Source organism: Argentina silus (genome assembly GCF_951799395.1).
Source record: "Argentina silus genome assembly, chromosome: 8".
NCBI lineage: Eukaryota > Metazoa > Chordata > Actinopteri > Argentiniformes > Argentinidae > Argentina > Argentina silus.
This window is the reverse complement of record NC_139662.1, coordinates 6,432,318-6,458,373: the sequence shown is the minus strand read 5'-3', so window position 1 is coordinate 6,458,373 and position 26,056 is coordinate 6,432,318. Positions and strand designations below refer to the sequence as shown.

General features: G+C 43.5%; 1 protein-coding gene across 2 annotated transcripts in view; it reads left to right on the top strand.

Annotated features, from left to right (window-relative positions):
• Positions 1-49: 49 nt before the first annotated feature.
• Positions 50-26,056, top strand: part of prex1 (phosphatidylinositol-3,4,5-trisphosphate-dependent Rac exchange factor 1) — a 71,675-nt gene continuing 45,668 nt past the window's right edge. For both annotated transcript variants that reach the window (XM_083676096.1, XM_083676095.1), the window contains exons 1-4: positions 50-634; positions 19,389-19,454; positions 19,741-19,863; positions 24,202-24,306. In XM_083676096.1, coding sequence (XP_083532222.1) covers positions 494-634; positions 19,389-19,454; positions 19,741-19,863; positions 24,202-24,306 — 435 coding nt within the window. In that variant the 5' untranslated portion in view covers positions 50-493. The remainder of the gene's footprint in view (positions 635-19,388; positions 19,455-19,740; positions 19,864-24,201; positions 24,307-26,056) is intronic.

Sequence of the window (26,056 nt, the reverse complement as noted above, 5' to 3'; positions counted from 1 at the left end):
GCTCTGAGAGCGGAAGTGGAGAGGACAACTAGCGCTTTTAGATTGCCTCCTGTGAAACTTGGTGCTGCCTCCATCATGTGTAGTGGTCTCAAAAGTACTACTGCTGACACAAAACTTGCCAGCTTGGAAGTGTGTGATTTAGCTATCCTCTGATAGAATTGCCTAGTGCGGTCTTTCTATTTCACTATTTCATCAACTTGTTTTCTCTTTTTGGTGTGGGGACTTGGACCTCTATATATCTCGGTCGCTCGTCGTTGGTTGTGGCTTCACTCCTGTATTTTATAGACACTGAACAGTATAAACGTCAGTATAACTTGGTTTTGGTTAAGTTTATTTAAAGTCTATATGACGCATTGCGCATCATTGCCTCTGGGTTTGATGATTCGGGGATGAAAAATGGACTAAGCAGCAACTAAGTCGGGGTACTTTTGAAGTGAGAAAGTATCAACACTATTACAGAGAGTTATTTTGCTACTTTCATTGAAATATCAACATGGAAGAAGACGGGCAACGTGAGAACGGAGTCCACGCCACCAAAGATTCGGACCGCCAGGTTCGATTGCGGGTCTGTGTTTTAAATGAAATTTTGAACACTGAAAGATATTATGTTCGGACATTGCTTTTCCTTCAATCGGTAAGTTTTTGTTCTCGTTTGCCTTAATTGGACTGTTAGATTTATGTTTAAATTATTTTGCGAGCTGTTGAATCATATCACAGTTTACCCTGGCATCAGACATCCGATGAGTAATCTACGTATGTGATGTCAAGACCATCTTGCTACAGCTGCTAAATGCATTTTATCTCGTGTCAGTCTGTTGTGCTGTGCTAACTCATGATGGATTTATGTTGACATGTTTTAACTCTGTAGACGCAAGGCAATGCAGTTGGACATATCAGCTGTAGCGCTCTTCCCACTTGCGCTCTTGCAAATTCTGGTTAAACCCATTCAAACTAATTTAAATATAAAAGCGCACATTTTCTAGAATAAATTATTCGGCAGGTCCTCCCCTTTGTGACAGACAATACATTAATTAATAGGCCAATTGCGAATTTATCAACCCTCTTCAAAGTACAGTGCAAGTGTCATTGTTTTGGTTCGGTAACACGTTTTCTATAACATCCACCTTGGAAAACTGAATGTCGGCTTCACTGCGCGCGCGTCATTCACCCACTAGCACGTCGCTGTGCCAGACTAGACCACCTGCAGGTGGCAATTCAATTTGTCACATCTTGTTGTCATATCTCTTTGTCTTCGTGTTTCTCTTCCCGTCATCCGCGCCTTTGTTGATTGATAGGTATTGCCACAAAGCTGGTTTGATAAGTTATACTTAAAGTAGCCTATGTCACGTTGGATACACGTAACCATATTCGAGTGCAAGATTGTAACTTCGCAAGCATTTCATGCTCATGCTGTAAAATGGTTACATTTGTTTCCCCATTTTACAAACATCATGTTGCGGGTTGTTTCATACTGTAATGTCGTTATTTTGCTTTAAATTACTACTTACTATGATTGGCAAGCATGAAATTACTATAGAAGACCTATAGTCATACTGTAGCTGTAGGTACTTCTTTCAAACTGTTGCGCTCATGTGAGTATTCCCGTAGGGGCTCTGTTTGTTTAATCCCCAATTAACCATTTTGTCATAGTGCCCTTCATAATAGGCTATGTTGCATAACGACCCACTAACCCCGTTAATATGCAGCTACACTGGGACACTCTAAGCAGAATTGGACAAAGTTTGACTCCCAACTCCTGCATATTGATCAAGAAGAGAGAGAGTCAGGATCTCGTCTCCATTTGAGATGCTACCACGGCCTCTTGCCTCCATCCAACATTACGTCATATAGAATCTCAAACCCACTCTTTTTATACAGGACCTGGGGGCGGGGACAGTGGCGTACAGCCAACAGCGGCGCACCGCTGTCCACTTAACCCTTTCACGTCATTCCAGTGGTCACACTCAAGATTTACTTGTTGTGCACACTTTACCATCTCTCTGTCCAATACTCTCTGTGGTTTGGTGTGAGTATGTGCAGACATGCATGCATGTGCGAGCTGGTGTGTGCGCGTGTTATCCAAAGCTCATTGATCTTGAGACGGGCTGTCATGGCATCAATGGCTTGGCAGTGGCTTTAGGATTGTTAAGAGCACACACATTCATAAAATCAGTTTTTTTCCCCAATCCTGGCTAATCTTACTACTCCCCGGCCCCGTGCTTCTCCCTTCCTTCCCTGGGAGCCAGGGCTTTGTCATCAAACCGCTCATTTGGTGTTGATAAGGGCCGACTGGCAGGAGTTACATGGGGAGGGCTCTGTGGCCATATGGTTTGAATAAAGATAGCCCCGGTCTATCTCCCCCACTGAAGACACTGGAGCCAATGATGGCGAATGAGAGGCGGTTGGGGGGGGGGGTGTTTGTGGTGAGATTGAGAATGGAATCCTACAGCTTTTCCTCATCCAGAGTTGCCCAATTGTTTGTTTGTTCTTCAATCGACACTGGTTATCGATTGAAGACTGGAGACTGCCTTTCATAGGTTGGGGGTGATATAAAGCCCAACGGTTGATGAACCTGGACACCTATTGCCTTCCCATTGATTAGGTTTCCACTTCTTTTTGTGTGGCGGCCCCCCTGTATTTGAGTCTAAAATGCACACAATCGATACATGAATGACTGTGATGACACACAAAGGACCTGTTTATCCAGCTTTAGCATCTCTACCCCCCCATCACTCATCTCTTGGCAATTACCAACGCCAGTGAGCATATCCAATTGGCCAGGGTGTGTGTGGGGGGAGGGGGGTGTAGGGAGGAGTGTTGGAGATTTTCAGAGCAATGAAACGCTTGCATTTGAACAGCCTGTTTATATTGACCTTGTCTTTGGTAATAACTGTTATCCAAGAGTGTTTGTTAAATGTTTTCCCATCTTATTAGCATTGATAATTTTCCTCCGAGCCATAACAAGACTCATTTTTCTGCTCAGATTTTCCTCTGGGGGCTGCTTTGTGAGTTTAATCCAAGGGACTGGATTTTCCCTATTACCATCCTGAAAAATGTGGGCCATGACTTGAATATTATGGTTAGTTGCGTCATATTTTGTGGACGTGTGGAATTTCCACAAACCTTAGAAATGACCACTAAGGGACCACTTTGAGAACTGTTGACGCTTTTAAGATGAAGCGACTATTGACCAATGTGTTTTGCATCCTGACCTTTCACCAGAACGTTGCAGTCTCACAAAGATAAGTCAATAATACTTACCCAAACTCTCCATCCTTCCCACAAACTCACAAAACATCACCACGAGACCAGTGGCAAATTAACCCAACATCTGCATGACCTTTTTAGGCTGTTTTTATTTGTATAAAGATTATCTGGATGGACACATTGCTTTATAACCTCTTATGTGCTCATGTGGAAAAGTTGGAAGTGGTTTTGCGAATGACTTTACTCTGTAACCTAGGTTCATAGGTTACGGAGAAACATCTGGAAAAAACGGCCCCTTCTAACCTACCCAATGGCCACACACACACACACAAACCCATACCATCCCTTATAGTTAAGTCAATTTTCTCTGTTCTGGAGTGTTCCTGTGCCAGTGTGTATGACTTGAAAGTCTGAACCTATATCTAAGGGTTTCCTTCCTCCCATAAGATTAAGCCTTAGACCTCTCTTTTCCTCTTGCTGCCCAGCTGGTGTTGACTCCTGTGGCTCAGCTGCAATGGCCAATGACAAGGCTCACTGAACAAACAGGATGACACACACTGCTGTGCTCGGTGCCCAGGAAGACACGCAGGAAGTCAGCCGTGAGCTTCCTGTATAAGCTGCTCTCTCTCTCTCCCTCCATCGCTCCTCACTGGGAAACACCAGCATCAGGTTTCTCTATCCTGGTATATAAATAGCCCCAGTTTATAACTCCCATCCCGTTCACAGCGCCGGTTGTCTCAACTCAGGGTAACCTCAGCTCCATGCTCCCCAACACACCCACTCAGACTGTATACTCTGAGGAGGGGAAACGCCCTTTGGAGTCTTTATGGTGAGGTGAAATAGTTTCTCCGGTGGGTTTCAGTGTCCCTGAGTGGATTTCATTGTTACTAGGCCCTTAAAACACTCTCCTTAATAAGATGCAAAAAGCATGACACAGAAGCTCATCAATGTAACCTACCACATAACTCGCTAATTAACCAATAAAGAATTGATGGGGCCTTATTGATGGGGCCTTATTCATTCAATTCCAATATTGGGTTGCTTCAGACATGAAGTTTAACCACATTCTTCCTGACTGAAAGAAAATGCCCTTGCATACACAAGTTAAAAGTTATTATTGGGTCTAAACAGAGAAAACATGGACACATTTCACCAATGAAACAAGTACTCATTCTATTGCAGCATAGTACTGTCTTATCCATGAAACTTCGGGTAACACGTTTTGATTGAATAGGGTTTTATGTTTCGAGTCCAGCAGAGCCCCATTCCTCCCTCCCCAAACCTGTGTACAGTAGCCCCCCATCAGACATTCTTTGTTGCGACCCACTCCCCCTAAATCTCCCCATGCACACTGTCAGAGATGTTTCCATTACCGAAACTCAACAGTACTGGCTTAACCCTTAGCCAAGGCTTAATCCACCAGTGGGAGTTATGTGTTTGAAGTGTTCCTTAAGAAGTCAAACGTTTTAAGTAGCCGCAATGTGCCTCGTCTCCCCTCAAGACAATTAGTACCTCAGTGCGGTTATCACCGCCGTTACTGTGCCAAGCTAACCAATTACGGCACACCATTGCATAAAAAAGGAGAAAAGTCATGTGCGTTTATAAGCTACTTCTTCAAGGCATAAGACTGCACCAGGAATTTTAGGAATCTAGTTAACATGTCTTAACTTCTGTAGCACAGAGACATACATAATATCAAAAGCTAGCGCCCCTACGGCTATGTTTTGTTACAGTCCATACAGTTCATATGTGTGTGCCAACGGGTGAATTAGCAGAGGAGAGAAGCACAGCTATGTGTTTTGTATATAATTGTCTATCAGAATAGATTAGAATCACCTCAAATGTCATTCAACTAGAATTGTCTCACATTGTACTTACTACTTACATGTCTCTGCCTTGGTTTCATTCCTTGTGGTGCTAATTGACTTTCTCTGAAGCTATCACAAAAGTGGTTGATTCTATTCAAAAGGATTTCGCTTGGAAGTCAAGGTGTGAGGGATGGCTCTTAAGATTAGATAAACATGTGTCTTAAACCTGATAGTGCCAGTGAATACAGTGGCAGAGCATTCTGTCTAATCCAACAGACCACTTATCTAAAACCAACATCTCTTCTTCTTCAGGAGTTGGTGAAGGGAATTCAATGGGCTGTGAGTGCTCTAACTCAGGAGGAGGATAAGGAGCCTATCCAGATGTGTTGTTTTGTTTGTATGAGGACATGTTTGTGACCCAAGTGAATGATTCCCAATGACAATGATTGTGAATGGTTGTGTGAAGTGTTTTCAATAGGCTGATATATGATACAATTTGGGACTTGGCCCCGCTTGTAAAAAAAATATGAGATCACCAATGTCCCTTTGAGACTGTGACCTGAACAAAAAACAGAACAAATAGTCTCCCAGAGCAAGACAATGGCCAATAATTGAACAGCAGGGTTTTATTCTCTTTCCGAATGAAAGGTAGGATGGAAGGATGCCCATAAAAGTTTGGAATTGAACCCAAAGGTTTGAACTCCCAGGAATCCCCATTGCCCCCCCATTGGTAATTGCCTCTATGGTTTGTGGACAGAGGCTGAGCTGGGAACGTTAGTCAGGATTGTCAAACAGAACCAGATGTGTGGGATTTTTTTAGGGGTGGAGGTCACTCATTCTATTGAGAAACACTGACCAAGAAAAGAAAAAAACACTGACATCCTTCCACCGTAACACTTTCTCCTACTGTGAACTGTGTACAGGACACAGTTCTGATGTTAACCTTGCTGCCCCTAGCCCAATGGAAGACAAATATAAGGATGGCGTGTTGTGACAGAAGTGATGGATAGGGTGTGTCTGTCTTTGCACTCATTTGCCCCACTTGTGGTTCACCTTCACAATGGTAATTGACCGTGCTCCTTGTCCACACCCTCCCTTTAAGGATGAAGGGCAGGTCTATCGAGTGATTGTATGGTCTAAACATTGTAGGATGGTCTGAAAGTACATTGTTGAGATGGCTATACCATAGAAGTCTGATGAAACTTGTTGAAATTCACTGTAGTCTGATGGTGATATACTTTAGATGAGAGAGAGGATATAATCATTGTGAGGCTTTGAATAATTTCATGAAGTGTATAATTGCACTAAGACTGTACACTATAGCATTTTATACAAACCACACATCATGTGTGACAATAAAAGCTTATCTTAAGATTCCATTATTTCACATTAGCTGTTATACAGTAATCAGTGTTAGTGGCTAACCTGCTGAAAAGTGGTTCACAGAGAAGTGTTGTTCAACTGTATCTCATCCGTCTGTTAGATACGGGTGTGGATCTGCTTGGCTACGCTCTCTTATGATTGATTCAGTTCCAGTGGCTGTCTGCTTTGATCTTCCCTGCCTCTCTTAATGGCCGTTATAGCATAGCAGGGCACTAATTCAGCTTCTAAAAACCATCTTCTTAGTGTGTCTCAATGACACTGTTCATGTCTGCCTGGGTGAATGCCAAGCATGGCACACTCTGACTTGACACACTTGTGCCTGCGGACACACACACACACACACACACACACACACACACACACACACACACCTCATGATGAACCACTTAAAGGGCTCTAATTTGCATGTGCAAAAAAGTGAGGTTGGACATAATATAACCGTAATCCCATAATCCAATGGGAGTTTTGAATACTGCATCTACCATTTGCATGTTATGCAATGCTTTTCAGATTGTTTACTGAAACTCAGGTTGAATAATAATTTTCTCAAAAACAAGGTACAATAAAAATCATGCTATAGAGCATTCTGAGTTGTTTTTACTCTGCTCAGCACTATTTGCACAAGTAAATTGGGCCCAGAGTGTTTACTGTTACAGTGCAGTATTATCTCTTTAGTCTTTTGGATACTGAAGATGTACTTCCTACACTGTAGATGACATTTAATCTCTTATTCATGAATCAGTTGTTTTCCCCACAGAAGGTAACCTAGCCAGCAACAGTAATACAACCCCCTTTATGGCATTGAGATACCCTGTTATTCAAACACCCAATCACTGTCAGTCAGAATGAGGCCCATATTGGAACCTGTGATGGCTCACTCCTGTCCCGGTTTCTGATCCCTGTCACCGTGGACACACATCCAGACCTCCAGATGGCCTCTCCAATCTGTCCTGAGATGTTATCTTCAGCGTGCCACATGTCGCCTCTCAACTTGACACCACCACGTCCTCCACTAGACACTTCAAAAACGGTCTCTCAGAAACTCACTCACATGCACTCATACAAACATGCATTTATGGTCAGCTTTGGAAGACTGTAATTGTTGTTTAACAGGGTGTGTATGTATGTATGTGTGTGCGTATGTGTGATGGAGAGGTGACAGTATCCATAATTATGTGGTAGAAACAGTGGATCAACTTGAAAGAGCGAGGGGGGTCATAAAAGGATATTTATAGCAGATTAATTACGTGACTGTGAAGTCTGAAGCACTTACCTAAATGAGATGGTAAAAAAGACCCCTCCTCTTCAATTTGACACAGTTTGTTCCAACTTGGCCAATAAAAAGGGCCCTGCCTTAGAGGATAGGCTGTATGCTGTCATTTCTGAAACCAAGAGGAAGCTGAAAGTTCAGGCTTCTCACTTACAGTCTATTAGATGTTAGATGTTAGACTCTAACAATGTCATGATAGAAATTGTTTTCGACCTAGTTTAGCAGTGTGTATCCTTCATCAGTAGTGTCAGTTACGGATTAATCATTTCATGTGGTTTCCGACAACCCTCAGACAATGTTTGTGGTGAGTTGCATACCAACCCATTAGTTTGATACAATTCAACAAACTTGTTGTTTAAGACTTACATTTTGTGGCAAGGTAACATTATCTGAACTATCAATGTCAGTCACTTCATGGTATCAAACTTTTCACTGTGGCGGAGCAGAGATGGTCTCATCCCCCCGTAGCGCCTGGTTTCCGCTCGTGTGAGCCACTCAAACAGACATGAACTTTCCAGCTCTTCAAAGCGGAAGTGAGAGAGGGAGAGAAAAAGGACCAGCCTCAAAGAGGACTTTGTGTGGGCCATGGGCACAGCCAAAATGGGTTGCTTTTGGAAGAAGGGGATAGGGGGGAGCTCTTGGAGGGTTGGTGGAGAGGAGAGAGGGGGGGATATGAATTACGGCTTCAGAGAGAAAGGGGTTCGCTGGGGTCCCCTTCATTGTGGTGACACTGGGGGCCTTTCTCTCGCTCTGCTGAACCCTGGCCACAAAGAGGGGATTTCTTCATTTATTTATTCAATTTCATGCCATGTCGACCCAAAATGGCCTCCGTCTCCTCTCCAAAACTGCCCTGTCCCCCTTCACGTCCAAAACACTCTCAGGAAAAAGGCAAGAAAGGCCCTTTGCTTGGCACTCTCTGTTTTTAGCTTGTTGTTGTTTTCTTTTAGGGGGGGTTGAAGGCTGAGGTGGTGAAGTTATTTAGACGATGCTTGAATCTGTGATTCACCTTGGTGTTTTGTTGCTGCTGGTGTGGGAACTGAATCAAATTGAAAAGGGGAGGGGGGGGGGGCTCTTGGTTCAGTAGAGACTCTGACAAGTGTAGTGCTGGGGCGAGTTATTGATACATGGGGGTGTCTTGTGAGCTGGCCTGGTGCTTGTAGCTGCTGAATGCTGATGTAGCGGTGAGCAAACAGGAAAACACTCCAGCTTTGTACCAGTACCCTATGCCCCCATCCCCCACCCTGGCTGCTTATGTAAGGCCTGCTAGACTACCGTGGGAGACTTCCACACCATCATGAATGGCTTTCTCTGGATGGGATGGGCTTGGCAGCATACAGTATATTGAGAGAAAAATGTAATGAAATATATCATGCATTTAAAGAAATATGGGCAATATATTCTTCATATATTTCGTAGCGTCTCGCAGTAGATGGATTTGGAAGAAGTCAATCCTGTGATGTTATCTTCGCTATCTTGGCTATATATTTTGAGTGATACTTCGAAATGAATGCAATGTAGCCATTGCCGTCTCCTTTTGACTGTCTATCCCATGTGCTTTCTTTGCATTTACATTTTCGGTCAGTCCTTTGCCCTACGCGAGGAAGGATGCGTGTTCCATCTGGTATTGTCTTTGTCTCATCCCAACATGCTTACCTTTTCATTCGCACTATACAGTGCCAATGGACAATCTACATGAATAAACGGAAGGAGCAAATCGTTTTTTGATCGACAAAAATGTTTGAAAGATCCTTGTGCCACTTTACAAAGAGAGAGAGCGCATTTCAATGACTTAATGACTGACTGCAAATAAACGATTCAAACCTATTATGCTCAAACACATACAAAAATATATAGGTTATGGTTATTTACTCAAACTATGTTGCTGACGACCTGACAATACCTTCAGCCCGGGCACCTGGCTTTCATTCAGTCAGCGGCTGGATCACACTCGTATCAGATTGACCGACAAGCAGCAGCTTCAGATGACTGTATTTTCCAGAGTCCAGCCTTAGCCAATCAAATTATAGTTTTTTGGAGGCAGGAGAAGCAATGAAGGGATCTTGACACAGTTAACCCTTTGTGGAGTGGATAAAATGACTTGACAAAAGATTGTCAAGACCCTTGTGGTGCTAGGCCTAACACACATACACCATAGTGTTGTGCAGCACAGTGCTGCTTGCTAGTATGTACAGTGCATTCGGAAAATATTCAGACCCCATCACTTTTTCCACATTTTGTTATGTTACAGCCTTATTCTAAAATGGATTAAATTATTTTTTTCCTCATCAATCTACACACAATACCCCATAATGACAAAATGAAAACAGGTTTTTAGAAATATTTGCTAATTTATTAAAAATTAAAAACTGATATCACATTTACATAAATATTCAGACCCTTTACTATGACACTTGAAATTGAGCTCAGGTGCATCCTGTTTCCATTGATCATCCTTGAGATGTTTCTACGGCTTGATTGGAGTCCACCTGTGGTAAATTCAATTGATTTGACATGATTTGGAATGGCACACACCTGTCTATATAAGGTCCCACAGTTGACAGTGCATGTCAGAGCAAAAACCAGGCCATGAGGTTGAAGATATTGTCTCCAAGACAGGATTGTGTCGAGGTACAGATTTGGGGAAGGGTACAAAAATGTTTCTGTAGTATTGACGATCCCCAAGAACACAGTAGCCTCCATCGTGGCCTAGAGGTTAGAGAGGCCGGCCAGCAAGGTTGCTGGTTCGATCCCCACCCTAACTGCTCCAGCGGCGCCGAATATGGCTGCCCAGAGCCCAGAGCTCTGTTCTCCCTTGGGGGTGTGGTGTGTGCAGTGTGTGTTGTCTCGGGAGGGGTGTGCACGTGTCAAATTCCTACAATTGATGAGAATTGATTGCATGGCCAAATAAAGAGTCTTCTTCTTCTTCTTAAATGGAAGAAGTTTGGAACCACCAAGACTCTTCCTAGAGCTGTCCGCCCGGCCAAACTGAGCAACAGGGGGAGAAGGGCCATCGTCAGGGAGGTGACCAAGAACCCAATGGTCACTCTGACAGAGCTCCAGAGTTCCTCTGTGGAGATGGGAGAATCTTCCAGAAGGACAACCATCTCTATAGCACTCCACCAATCAGGCCTTTATGGTAGAGTGGCCAGACGGAAGCCCCTCCTCAGTAAAAAGCACATGACAGCCCGCTTGGAGTTTGCCAAAAGGCACCTAAGGACTCTCAGATCATGAGAAACAACATTCTCTGGTCTGATGAAACCAAGATTGAACTCTTTGGCCTGATTGCCAAGCGTCACGTCTGGAGGAAACCAGGCACCACTCATCACCTGGCCAATACCATCCCTACGGTGAAGCATGATGGTAGCAGCATCATGCTGTTGGGGATGTTTTTCAGCGGCAGGGACTGGGAGACTAGTCAGGATCAAGGGAAAGATGAACGGAGCAAAGTACAGAGAGATCCTTGATGAAAACCTGCTCCAGAGCGCTCAAGACCTCAAGACAAATGGAGAGCATTTAACATGACAGCAACTCGGCCGAGAAGTGGATGTTCTTCCAAAATATCCCCAAGAGCCACAAGAAAAATAATAAATCAGCTAAAAGCCAACCCAAACATAACATCTAGAGATTTGCAAACCTCCCTTGCTGCATCTCAGGTAACTGCATGCTTCAACAATAAGAAGAACACTGAATCAAAATGGCATTCATGAGAGGGTTGCTAGGAAGAAGCTTCTGCTGTCAAAAAAGAACCAAACTGTCCATCTTAACTTTGCCAGAGACCACCTGGACGAGCCTGAAGGTTTCTGGAAGTCCGTTCTCTGGACAGATGAGTCCAAAATTGACCTTTTTGGTCACAATCAAAACCACTATGTTTGGCGAAAACCCAACACTGCCTAACACCAAAGGAACCTTATCCCAGCAGTCAAGCATGGTGGTGGGAATGTCAAGATCTGAGGCTGCTTTTCCTCTTCTGGACGATTCCACATCATTAAGGGAACCATGAATTCTGAGGTATACCAGGAGATTCTTGAACAGAACGTTTTTTGTTTCTGTCCTTTATTTGGAATGTCTTTATTACGAATTGAGGTTTAGATAAAGATTTTATAAGTTCATTTTAATATTTTATACAAAAATAATGACCATCCCTTTAGGGTTCACAAACTTTCAAGCAGCACTGTATAAGGATAAGAGAGCCATGACGCACATCCTTGTTTCACTTCGTCCTTAGTTTCGTTTCCTGGCACTACATTTGAACAGAACAAAGGTTGATATAAATGTGTTGTTCATTGATTCAGCTTAGTAGTACATAAGCAAAGGGAAACACAGTACTTGTCATTGGTGGCACCTGCCCCCCCCCCCCCCCCCCCCACCTCTGCCTCACCTCTCCCTCCTCTTCCATCTCCTCTTCTGCCCTGTCACACTCCCCTTTCTACCCTCTCAACAATGGCCAAGCAGTCCCTTTTGTGACTTCTGCTTTCTTTCATAACCTCCCTTCCCATCCCCCATCTCTACCCCCTCCTCTCCCCCTTCCTTCCCATTCAGCCCTGTGCTGCAGAACATCTGACCGTCAGCAATCACATGAGGCGGTGTGCAGAAAGGGCTTATACATTTATTAAAATGCTCACAATTTCTGCAAGACCCCAGTGCTACTTTTAGTATCAACATTGTTTCTACTTGCCCCTCTGCAGAAATTTGTAGCAAAATTGGAGCCCTTTTTTATTGTAAAGACTTAATGTGAGACAAGGTGATGTGATCAAACGGGTCCAGAACTAGCCCAAACCTCATTATCCGAATAATCCTGATTAATTCTATTAAGTGAGTCTGTTTCAGAGTGTAAATAACCTGTTACAGCCCCATTAAAGTGATCCTTTCCTTTCATAAGTCCACGCTAAGTGACTCCCGTGGCACCATCCTGCAAGCAGCGTGACTGCGGTTTCAGAATTGCCACTGCTGACTTCATGAAGGGACCTCTGATTTTGCCCCACTTTCACAACTTGGACTGTCCCATGCAGTGCTATTATGACATAGCGAAAATTTTGGCTTCTCTAGTTTATTCCCAGCTGACTTTTCACACTTTTTTTTCCTAAATGTGCCAATTTAGATTTCCCCCAAAAAGTTATTACTTGGTGTAAAGATGTCATGTATCTCTCTCTCTCTCTGTGCGTGGCCAGATTTTCATCACAAGGTGAAAGGGATAATCATGTCTGTAACACCAGTGAAGTCAAATGCTGTTTTGTGTTGGCGTACTCAATGTAAATATGCCTGAAAACAGCATTTAACACAAGGCAAGTTCAAGTTGATTGAAAGTCAGACTTCTGTGCCAGACTTAAACTGATTATGATTGTGTAAACTGTTAAGTGTTAACTTAATTATATTGAGTCTGGCTCTGAGGGACCACTTGTAGTCAGACTAGGTTGGAGGTAGAGAGGAAAGTTTACAACCAGGCTCTACAGAGGGCAGACGTGGAGGCAGCAGGCCTTTTGCTCACTCTCCAGTTGAGCGGAAACAAAACCCAAGCCAGCATATGGACCGTCTGCAACTTCACACCTCTCTGTCTGGCCCCTCTTCGCTTCACTAAGTCTCAACAAACGGCAAACCCCACCAACCCACATCTGACCCATTGGCTGAGGGTCGTACAGGACCACGCCCTGGTTTTTGGCCAAGTGCGTCCGCAGCTTGAAGGGAATGGAGCTGCCTCCGTCTGTGATGGTGGGCGTTGTCCTGTTTTCGGGGCAAACTCCCATTGCTCTTTTTCATCTTTAACATATAAACATGTGGGAGAAAAAATACTTAAACCACATTCTCATTATTTATGTATGAATATGAAATTTAATGAATGAATCAATGATAAAGCAGCATATAATGGTTCTTAGACTTGCATCAGAGGATTAATTGCAGTGGCCAACCAAACCAAGGCATTGGCCTGTGTTTGGAAAGGCTGTGGTGATCCTTTTTTGTGGGCCATAGACTTTAATATGTGTGAACATCACTGTACATTAGCTTTATTGTTATGGTAAAGTTAAAGTTATTAATTTTACATTCTAGCTCTATCGTTGTTTCTTGTGGCACATTAGCATAAAACCACCATGATTTTAAATTCTATTTATGCATGGCCTGATTTAGAAATGTTTAAACTAACATGTCACACACTTCCTCTTTGCTTTCACTTCCTGTCCAGGGACGCCTCACTGCTTTTGTCACCGCTTCATTCTGCATACATTGTTTATTTCTCTTTCCCTCCCCACTGCATATCTACTTGAAAAGAAGAAACTCTTTCTGCTGCAAAAAAACTGGTGGCTTTTGTACAATCTGACTGCTCTGTTTTCACTTCCTGTTTGCACACCACATACACATGAACAAAGAATAAAAAATAATGTGCAGATCCTTTGTAGCTGAGCTAGTGATTGTTTTACTTTGTCATTTCAACACACTTTACTATTCAAAGCATGTCATTACAACAGAGTGGGCACTTTTGTGATCTTATCTGAACGGTGTGAGGAGCCTACAATGCAAGCCCCCCTTGAGCATGTGTGGCTTTTGACAGCCTGTGTGTCAACTAATTGACTTGTAGTAGTGTTTGCTAATGAGAGGAGGGGGGGTGGAGTAAATGCTGTTTGTGAAAATACTACTGAAAAGCTAACATGCAAATGAAAAGCTAACAGGCTTGTGTGAAGTCACTCAACCCGGGGGGTCATAAAAGATGGGCTCACACAGTCTTTAGGAGACATTTCAACCTCTTGAAACTGTCACAGAATGGATGTTGAGGCTCCAAACTGTTGGCCCTTTTAGTTAAGAGCTGTGAAATGTTCATACTGTACTTCTCTGACCACCATATAACATTGAAATGAGGCTTACACCCTTCATCAAATGTGCACAAATAACACCCTTGGAAACCAAGATCATTTCTTCACTGTGGGCAGCCACTGTTTCTGTGCTGTCACTGTATTGTGCTCCCTCGTTCAAGCATGGAAATAACCATCCGTAGCTAAGTTTAATATCAGGCGACATTTTCGTAATACCTGCTTATTGCGGGTAGGATTTAATAGTTTCCTGTTACACAGACCCCAGAGTCAGGCAGAGTAATGAGTTTAAGGGGGTGGGCTCGTAGGAGAGGGGAGGGGAGGAGGTTATAGAATGTATTCAGACCAGAGCAATAAAAAGCACATCTCCAAGGCAATCCTGACAAAGCCCTCAGTGGCCCCCTGGCACAGGGGGGGCACAACAATTAGACGAATTGCTTGGAAGAGGAGGGCTTAATACAAGCAAACTACTGTTTTGAGGTTGAAATTATTAATGATTCATTGTTACTGGGCCCCTTTGTAGATTAATTGCTGTTTTGATTCTGTTTATTTGCAGTTAATGAAGTTTGTGGCCTTTGGTGTAAGGCTGAAGGGTTGTGCAAAAATAGATGTGCATACAACTTACACGTGTGTGCGTGCGTGTATGTGTGTGCATGTGTGAATGTGACTGTGTGCGTGTGTGCATGACTGGCCACACTGTCATGCTGTGAGTGTGTTGGCAGGGAGCCACCACAGACATCGGTGACAGAGAGTACTAGCCTCTGAAGAGCTCAAACAAATAAAGATTGTCAGAACAGACAAGGAAGCCTGACAAAGACAATGAACACACGATTTGAGACGCGTCAACCTGCGAGCAATACCTACTGTACTGTGCGGATATGATGTTTCAACTAATCCAACTGAAGTGTTTTCATCACCCAGTCTAGTTTATAGGCTACACGAATGCATGACCTATAGTTTAATTTACTGCTCGTGTGTCTGGCAAGGAAGGCTACAGTATGGCATTATTGTCTGTGGAGAGCTTGTCTTCTTTGGGAAATTCTTCCTTACATACCATAGCCCCTCTGGCTAGAGTGTGTTCAATATTGCTGCTTCCCTTCATTCACCAGCTGTGCCTGCACCATACTCTACCGGAGATTAATCACATTGATTAATCTGAGGGGAGCAAAATGTAGTTTGTCTGATCAGAATCCCATTTGACTTGGTATTATAAACACATTAAGTATTGATAGCAAATCTGGGTAGCATTACATTGCAGCTCTGAATAAGTGGGTGATAGAACCATGGTAATTACCAGTAATTACGGTAGTTACCAGAAACAAGAAAGACAATTACTTTGTTATTACAACGTAAGGCAGACTGTAGTTTTTACTTAATTATGTTGCATGAAAGATGCTTGTTTCTGTATTATTGTTATGCCGTTGAATCTGATGAGCACACATTTAATTTGATTTATAACCAAGAAACAGAGAAGGTAGTTATTATTGAAATAGTATCAGAATCAGAAAATGCTATATTACCTATTTCCATTTTGTTCTAGTATGTCTTCAACATACTACTAGCCTATTATGTCGGTCTGTTTATCTCTTCATTCACATTGAATATCTAAAACACAGAGGACTCTGAGTGCCTGTGTCGTCCCTCTTCACCAATTCCATACCCACTGTCGTCTGTGGTGCCCTTTGACTCCCAGACACCTGTTGTCCAATCACAGCTGATCTGAGTGGAGGGTCAATCCAGTCCTCTGACGGCCTCAACCTCTCATGTTTCACAACCAGAAATTAGGACAACAGTAACCATGGTGGCATACTCCCTTACCTTGATTTGCTTATTTACAACTGACGAGGACATTTTACTGGGGCGGAAAACCAAACCCCTTATGACGGTGTAGTGAAACTCACAGAAAGGTCACCTGAGACGAGGATATTATGAAAATAAACTATGTTAGTCAGCCATAACCTGTCTGCTTACTGCCTGTTGATTTGGAAGTAACGAGTGAATAGTCATTAAGGAGCCATGTCTAATGGATAGTTTTCTCTAGGCTCGCTGTTTTGTTGTCTACTCTATACATTGTTCATATTTTGTCTGCTTTTTCCAGCCACCTGTTTTGAAAGGACAGCTCATAAATTTCCATCCCACATCTGTGTGTGTGTGTGTGTGTGTGTGTGTGTGCGCTGTCCTTTTTCCACAAATAGTTTTCTTGGAGTTCTGACTGGTTGTGTTATCTGATTGCCTTTGCCCCCTGCTCCCTAAAGCTGGTGGTGTTTCAAGATTGGAGATGGACAAAGCTTCCTTTTCTTCAAATAAACTTGTCAGTCTCGCAATGGAACACTGCAGACAGCCAATACAGCGGGGGTGAGAAACATGGTGTCGGGGCTTAACGTTGACTGAAAGGACCTCTTTGTTGCTCCCTCACACCGACCCGACCCGACCCCCCCCCCCCCCCCCCCCCCCACCACATCTGTGTGGCACATTGAGACTTTGGAGAAAGTCTGACCACACTGCAGTCACAAATAAGGCGTGACCTTGGATACTTTCACTTTTACCTCCTTTCCATCCCATTCAAACTTCTAACCAACTATCCTCCCACGCTACTCCATGCCCAGTTGCCAATCCCCCTTTCCATCCTCCCTGTCAACCCATCAGAAGGAAGCGTGGAAGTCCCTGTTCCTGGCCCATATCCTCATAATGCCAGGGGCCAATCTTACCCATGAATGGTTTCTTCAACATGGACATGGTACAAGTCGCCATATGGGAGATTTAATTAGTGTACGCCTCAAGCACAATCCCCCCCGCCCCCCAACCAGCCAATAGCTACTACTACTTCCCCACCAACTAGTGTACACTGTAATTAGCCAAGTCCCAGCACACCACTCAAAACCATTGCACTATTTTTAGTAAATTGTAGTCTGAGTGTTAGTCCAAGTGTTATGTCTCAATGGAGACTGACTAACTGACGTTGCAAGGCCCAGTCACTGGAATGTTTTCTATGTTTAGAGCTGATGTGTGATTACGGGTGTTAGTCTTTCATTAGGGTGTGTGTGTGTGTCCTGCGGATGATGGAGGCGTGTGGCTCAGTGAACCCCTCCTTGCTCTGTCATCGTCGGAAAGGGGTGGAGAGGTGTGCAGCAGCACCACCACACCCCACCAGAGATTGGGGTCCACATGGCTAAACAGTTTGAGGTACTAGGGAAGGGTTGAGCAATCAGTTTCCTGCATCTCAAGTGGTTTCCCATCTTTCTCACTGATTGTTAGATATTACCATAATCTCACAATGTTTTGTCGTGTCAGGAACCCGTCCCTGTGTGTTCGTCATCACACACTGGAGAGACAGACAGAGCGGCAGCCAGACTCAGAGATCAACACTACCAGACACAGAAAGGGAAAGAGAGGAAGAAAGGGAAAGAGGGAGACAGAGAGGGAGACTGTTTGGGAATACATTCTTCCCTCTCCCACGTCCCTTTGTTTTCAAGTCAGGATTTGTGTGGCAGGTTAGTGTTCTCCAGGGTAGCAGAGTGCTCACAGACACACTGTTGCAAGCCAGAGAGCAGATCACATGAGCTTATGACATTTTCTTCAGGGAAATGGAGTGTGATGCACAACCTGGATATTTATAGAAGTGTCTTGGGGATAGATTCACAGGTATATTGACTTCTATAGTAAATACCTACAGTATACAGGCATTCTACCGTGTGTAAACATACGACTTACGAGGCAGAGTTTAAGTAATTACAGGTTTAGTGTGTACTTTCATACCATTTTCTATTCTTCTGTATTCTTTTACTTCATTCTTTGTTAGTCTTGGTGGTTGTTCGTTTTAACAAGCAGGGACTCCTTCACAAATGTAAAATAAACACTAGACTCTGAATATTTACTCTGCTCTGAGGATGAAGTTCTACCCCCATCTCATAAACTTGTCCGGTGCAATGATACACAATGGGCCTCATGCAGGAAGCAATATACAAACAAATTTCCTCTTATTTTTGTTTGTATCCACGATTTTTTCTTATTTTGTTAGTACCCATTGATTTCTGGGATTCACCAATGTTTTCTTATTTTTGCTCTTCTCTTAGGTAAGAGAACATTTTACGAGTGGTCGAGAGCACTCTTACCAAGATAACTAGATGTTTTTTTTTCTTTTCACAGTCCACAAATTGTTTGTCCAACGCAAGGAAACAGGTTTTAAATTAAACGCATGAATATCATATAATCAAATTTAGATTATGATATGTTTTAGAGTAATCTGGTGAATTGGTCCATTGATCCCAATTTAAGACTATAAAAACCCTTGGATGATATTGTGTATTGTTGTGTCGGGGGGCCCCTGGAGCGGCATCGCTGTCAAGTGGAACGTCTGACTTGGACACCTGTCAGTGCCACCTCTCCAATTATTTATTGAATTCTTAGGTCTACTTGCGAGACCGCCACCTCCTTCTGTCCTCCTCCAGTTGTCATCATGGAGCGCTTGGCTTGGGCAATGCGTTTTTTTGCTTCCATTTTCATGTCAAACCATTTTCTTTTAACAAGGCACAACGCCTACCCTTTTATAGTGTTTAGGGGGCATTACCTATGCTAATAACAAACAATCGGCCACGCGCCTCAAATGTATGACCAAGTGGGATTCTTCATTAAGCACACCTGGGTAAGAGCAGATTTGGATGGTTAAGAATGTTTGGTGCATCTGGAGTTGACTTCAGTTATTTTTTCTCTTAACAGAAAATATACAAGACATTTAAGAGAATGTTGCTGCATAAGGCCCAATGTTCCATTGCAGTATGTAGGGCTACCACCCGAGATTGACCTCAGAAAGAGTCGCTAACGAAACAGCAAAAAGAGATCTGAGTAATGATAGACAAAGATAAAGAAAACAATATTTCAAAATCTGTCCCAACAAAAATCTTTGTCTTTTCTTTTCTTCTCTAGGCCTATTTGGACAGAATCCACCAAACTGCAGATGACCAACAGTGTCTCTTGCCTGAGCAGGTCAAGGTAAGCAAGGGGAAGGGAAATTAAATGGAAAACAAATTATGTTTTGATCAAGATGTCCATGTAAAGCTCTGTATTGCAGAGTAAACACTTTTTATAGAGCACTTGTATGAAAGCATTTGTATATAGACATTAGATATTCACCCGTAATTGAAATGTAAGTGCAAAACATTCAATACTCAGATTTTCCTGAAAGGACAGATCAAAGCCTGTCTGAGTACTAAACAGTGGAACCAAAACTGATTGGAATGAGGGAAATGTTAAGTAGATGTCTCTCTCTCTGTGACAGATCCTCTTCTCCAACATTGAGTCCATCCTGGATGTCCACAAAGGAGTCCTGTCAGCTGTGGAGGCCAGCCTGCAGCCTGAGCCCCAGCCTCAGCATGCTCTCGGCCATGTGTTCCTTCAGTTTGTGAGTAACACACACGTGAGCACGCACATGCACTTGTGTTCACACACACACACACACACACACTGTTGCACTCGATTCATGGTTTCTATTAACCGCAGTTGAGGGGAAACCGTGCAAATGTGATGTGAAAATGCCCCTTCCCAACTCTGCCCCTTTTTCACACATACACACATACCCTTCACTCCTTCTCCTCTTCCAAAACCCCATTGACTCAACTCGCTCTCTCTCTCTCTCACACACACACACACACACACACACACATACACACACACACACACACACACACACTCTCCACCCCCCTCTTCTCTTCTCACCCCTTCACCCCTCCTGCTCTTTCCCCCTCAAACAGCCTGCATCCTGTCAGCCAGAAAGAGCCCCTCTATCCCTTCTTCCCCACCAACCCGTGCATGGCCCTGTCATTGGCATCCCCTACAGCAGATTGCTTTCCTCCCTCCATCCCTCCATAGCTTCCTCCCCCCTCCCTCCAACCCCCCCTATTTGAACTCATTTGGCCCTTGGGGACAACAAAGAGCTGCCTGTGTTGGGGAAGAGATGGTGTGTCCGTCATCAATGGGACAATGGTAGCACTAGATTCTCTCTCTCTCTCTCTCCCCTACACATATACATACATACATACATACATACATACATACATACATACATACATACATACATACATACATACATACATACACACACACGCTCTGACTTTGGAGAGAGAGATGCATTAGAATGTGATTCATAAATTATCAGAACTATATTGATCAAGTATAGCATTTGTCCAAGCAAATCACTCTTGAAGTGACATTAGAAATGGTCAATTCTCACCTGTCCTGTTTTCAGACTACAATAGTCTATAACAACAAGGGTATTTCATCATGCTGGTGTTTTGGTTTGTCAGGCAATAGCGTAAGACAATGAGAGCCCTCCCTTGTATTCCATGCACACTACACAGCCTGTTCTCAAGGTCAGGTGTCAGACAACTGAATTGATTAAAGAACCTCAACATGGTTTTTCCATTGCTTTGAGGTCAGAGAGGGCAGGGAAGGTTAGCGTTAGCTGGGATGGTGGAAGGTGGAAGAAAAAGTGCTAACTGAGCTCTGCTGTTAAATTGGACTACTATAGCTATTGTCAGGTTAAGGTGTGTGTGTGTGTGTGTGTGTGTGTGTGTGTGTGTGTGTGTGTGTGTGTGTTTAGGATTGGGGCTTTATGTATGTATGCGTGTGTGTGTGTTTGTGTGTGCATGTCTGTCTGGTTGTGCGTCAGTAGCCTCTGTGTGCGTCTACGTTTGTGTGTGTGTGTGTGTGTGTGTGCATGCATAGCGTATGTATATTGTTTTGCCATGGGGGGGGGGGATTTGCACAACCACTGGCTTTGTAGTGCTGTATCCATTACACAGCTCTTTTGCCTGTGACCCGTCTCTCCTTCAACAATGACACCTCTCGCCCCAATCAATTGCCCCCGTCTGTAGCTGGGATGGTGGAAGGTGGAGGAAAGAGTGTTAACTGAGCTCTGCTGTTAAATTGGACTACTATAGCTATTAGGTATTGTCAGGATAAGTAATGTGTGGGTGTGTGTGTTTGTGTGTGGGATTGGGGCTTTATGTATGCATGCGTGTGTGTGTGTGTGTGTGTGTGCATGTCTGTCTGGTTGTGCATCAGTAGCCTCTGTGTGCGTCTACATTTGTGTGTGTGTCTGTGCATGCATAGCATATGTATATTGTTTTGAGGGGGGGGGGGATTCGCACAACCACTGGCTTTGTCGTGCTGTATCCATTACACAGCTCGTTTTGCCTGTGACCCCTCTCTCCTTCAACAATGACACCTCTCGCCCCAATCAATTGCCCGTCTGTTGACCCATGCCACTTCCCTCTTGACCCCTGCAACAGTAGACACCCCGGCTGAGATTTCATTAACCTCCTCTCAGCATTGTTCAGGAGGAGAGCCACAGCCACAGCCTAAAGAAGTTCTCTTCATTCCATGTCACTGAAGCCACAGTACAAGCCACAGCCAGAAGTCTATCCAAGGCTAGATTCCAATCCTTAGATGTTCTCCCTCTGTCTGATGAGGCTTATATTTCTTTGATGAAGAGAAGGAGTTTTCGTATTGGAACCAAGCCTTTGGTATAGCAAGGACCTCAAATATCCACTGTGTTGACATAAGGCGTGCATGTTGTTGAATCATTCTGATTTCTGCCCCTGACCAACAGGCTAATCCCTGTGCATAACAAGAATGCTTGGCCCGTGTCTGAACCATGTTGGCGTGCGGCGGAGGATTATTCAAACGTAGCTGACAAAACTAGAGAATATTTAAGGATAGTTCAGACGTCAATATTTGCTCTGTATCTGGGGCGCGTCCATGACCAAGGGCTCAACAGTCAATTTTACGATTCTTAAATAGACTCATTATGCTTTGAGACACTCATTTGCCTGTGTTTCATATTGCAGTCTTATCCCCCCAAAAAATGTCAATGATGGAAAATGGATGTTTATCAAAGACACAAACACAGTCTTTGAGATATTCTGAGCACAAGTGGTGCCCTTCAGATCAGGCCTGGTTTATAAACGGGTCCTTCAAGAACATTAGGTTAACTTGTAGAATGCGTCTACTTGTGAAGCAGTTGTACATACATAGAAATTACTACGTGGCCTAATATGTGGCCCAAAATATCATGATGCTTAATGCTACTCTGAGGTAGCAAACACAAGTACATGTCACCGCTTTACTGTTGAAAGATGGTTATCTGGTGTTTTCGAGCATTGCCTGCAAAAGTGCAAGCAAGGCAACTAGGGGACAGTGCAAGTAGACACACACACACACACACACACACACACACACACACACACACACCATTTATGACTCCCGACCTTCGGTTCGCCCTCTACAGTATTGGCCTCTTTGTGTTTCGTAAGTTTGACAGGATTTGGTGTTTCACCATATGCTAGCCCAGCTGTTGCTCCCAGTGGTGCCTTGGACTTTACTTCCCTGTCAGCCGTGGTCTTAACAACTATGGATTGTGTGTGTGTGTGTGTGTGTGTGTGTGTGTGTGTGTGTGCGTGCGTGTGGTGTAGCCCTGGGCTACGCTATGTCTGTGTTTACGGCGGCAAAACACAGTGACACACTTTTAGCTCCCTCGTCATGGGAACCTGAGAGAGGCTGAACGTGATGTTACAATAAAAGCCAGATTAGTTCTCTCCCCCGCTGCGTTGCCATGTGAGTCTGACACACACACACGTATTTACAAACACACACACACACACACACACACACTCTTGAAGAGGGAGGCTATAATGGGCATGCCTACTTTTAGTAAGAGAAACCCCATGTTGCATCTGGATGAGATTAGAACTATGTGGGACTTCTTGATTCGTTGTTTCTTATGTTTAAATAGATGCTTGCATAGAATAGATGTTTGCATAGAATAGAGGAACTTACTTACAGAGACTGACAAATAGTAAGCTGATATCTCTTGCACAGTGTTGTTGAATGACATAAATAAGTACACTGACAAACAGCTTGTCCTGCGCACACTAGTCAGTGACCAGGTGCCTTTAATGTATTACCCTGTGTAGCTGGCTAGCTTTAAATGCTAACGTGCAGCTTTCAGGCTGTGTAGCCTTTCTCTCAAGGTTGCAAGGATATCTTCGCACCTAAGAGGTAGGATTTCACTTCTTGTGCTGTTTCGAATGACAACAAAGTCTCGATTTCCAACTACATAGCTGAGAGTGGAGACCCGATGCTCGGACATGGTTTCACATCCTCATTACTAGTGTACATAGGCTTAATGGGGTTATGGGGTATAAATGAAGGTCCAAGAGATACATTGCAGATACATTGTTCTCTATGGGGTACGAATAATGCATTTGAACCTATATACCCCCATGCATCATATTACAAATTATAATGAAAAGAGCCCTCAGTTGCAAAAAGAGCTTGAACAAAAGCCTGCACACCTTGCAGCTTTGTACCACAGCAAATAGAGGAAGCATTTGTAACTGAGTTGAAGTTCAAGTTCAAATACCCCCACCCGCACTGTCGAATTGCTAGCTTTTTGATAGCGTAGCTGGTTTACATCAGGTATTTGAGGAGACAGTCACGTGTGTTGGCAAGCCAGAGATCCCAAATTCAAGGCTGTTTTCACGTTGTCGTTTTAGTGTGTTACTCTTACCAATATTTGCCCAAAGAAGGACACTTATTATAACTGATATCTTATATGCATACAACAGTAATGATCACAAAAATAAAGTAATTGTGATAAAGATATCTATCTGTACTGGTATATGACAGTAATGACAGGTGTTTTCAGCAGTCACTGACTTGTATCTGCTCTTCATTCCAGATGGAGCGTTTCGCTATGTACGGGGAGTACTGCGGTAACCATGAGAAAGCCCTGAGGCTACTGATGGAGCTCAACAAGACCCCCCACATCAGGACCTTCCTCTTGGTGAGACAACCACACCCTTTACTGCCTCTTTCCTCACCTTATTCTCCACTCCTTCTCTCCCTCTCTCATACTTCCTACTTTGATTTGTCCTCTAACTATGTCCATCCTCTAATTTCTCTTCTCTTTCTCCATAGCCTCTATATTTCTCTATTTCCCTGTATCCCTTATTTTTTCCCTCTCCTTTCTTCCTCTCCCTAATCTGCTGTTTCCCCACTCTCCTCCTTCCTTCTCTTTCTCTCCCTCCTCTGTCCTCATCCCTCTCCTTGCCCTCTTCCATCATCTCACCGCTTCCGTCCCTCATGTTTATGTTTGTGTAAAGGACAGGAATTGCAATGAGGTCTTCTGGTTGCTCCAGAGTACAACAGAGTACAAGGTCATTCTGTCACCAGAAATCACCAGCTGTTTCCTTGTTTTGACACCCTCTACCCCTCTCGACAATGAACACACAGGAACTGTCTTTGACTGCAGTTCCAAATGTGATGTCATGCTTAGAGTGAACCAGCCAGCTGCAGTTTTCTGGCATAGCTGGCTGGAAGATCTAAGCCTCATTGACACCAATATGTTTCCTCCATTGTGTTATTGCACAAAATGACCCACTAAAGCTGCTGAAACAGAGTTTTGTATATGATTGTCTTTCCTGTGTGTATTCACATTTTCACCATTTCTTTAGAGCAAATATAAATAAGTTCTCAATTGGTCACCCTGGTTAACTCAAAAGTCTGGTTGTTTGAGGTACTTGATGGCTCTCATAAGCCTATTGAGCTCAAGTGATAAAGCAGTGACCCACTTTTAGAGCCCTTGTATTCATCTAGCTTTATTTAAACAACAGGAAATCTAGCTTCTTGCGCTAGGGCTGACTTAAAGGCTACATTTGAAACATATTGACTTTGGGATGTGGATGAGGACTTTGGCCTAGGGAGGATGCGTTATGCAATAGCAGGGAGACTCAATTAAAGGTAGAATTTGGAATCAATTTTGCAGTGAATTTAATTTAGGATTAAATGCAAGTCATTATTACTATTCTAATAGAGGGAGGTGGTATAAAATGCCATTGGGTTTTTCCGCCGCTCTTGAAATTCCATTCCATTTTCCTAGTAATTGCACTATTTCCATGTTAATTGACAGGCATGTTGAGTACATGTTGTAACAAATCAGTGTACTGTATAAGTCATAATGCTGCGAGAGAAGTAAATTGAAAGTCTGTTGAAAGGAGCTCAAAGAGAAGAACAGAGGGAGTTTTTGCTGCAGGCACATAGATTGAAATGAGGTTCAGATGAGAGAGAGAGAGTTCTGCGCTTTACCCCCCCCCCCCCGACACAACTGCCTCCTCCCCCTTCCTCCTCCCCCTCTTATTTCCCTCTCAAATGCTTTTTGGATTTGAAAGCAGTGGATTAGAATGGTTGCACTGCATCAACCGACAGCATGTTCTCTCACTCAGCCGTAGAATTCTCATGTGACGTATATCGGTTTGCCTTTCGATCTGACAATTGTTGTGCGCTCTGAAGGACTTCAAGTTTGACATATCCTAATTCCTCGAAATCAAGCAAAGAGGAACTACATAACCATATATGCCCAATATGTTCTCTCATTTCTGAAGAACCCTCACGCATATTTCACCAAAATGTTTTTAAGTTTCGTTTTTCAAAGCATGATAGTGACCCCAACTTTGCCACGCTACCCCATAGGAGGTCATTAAGTAAGGGAACTGAGAAAGGTTTTGCAGTATTGTTGTTATTCTGGATTTTGCTTC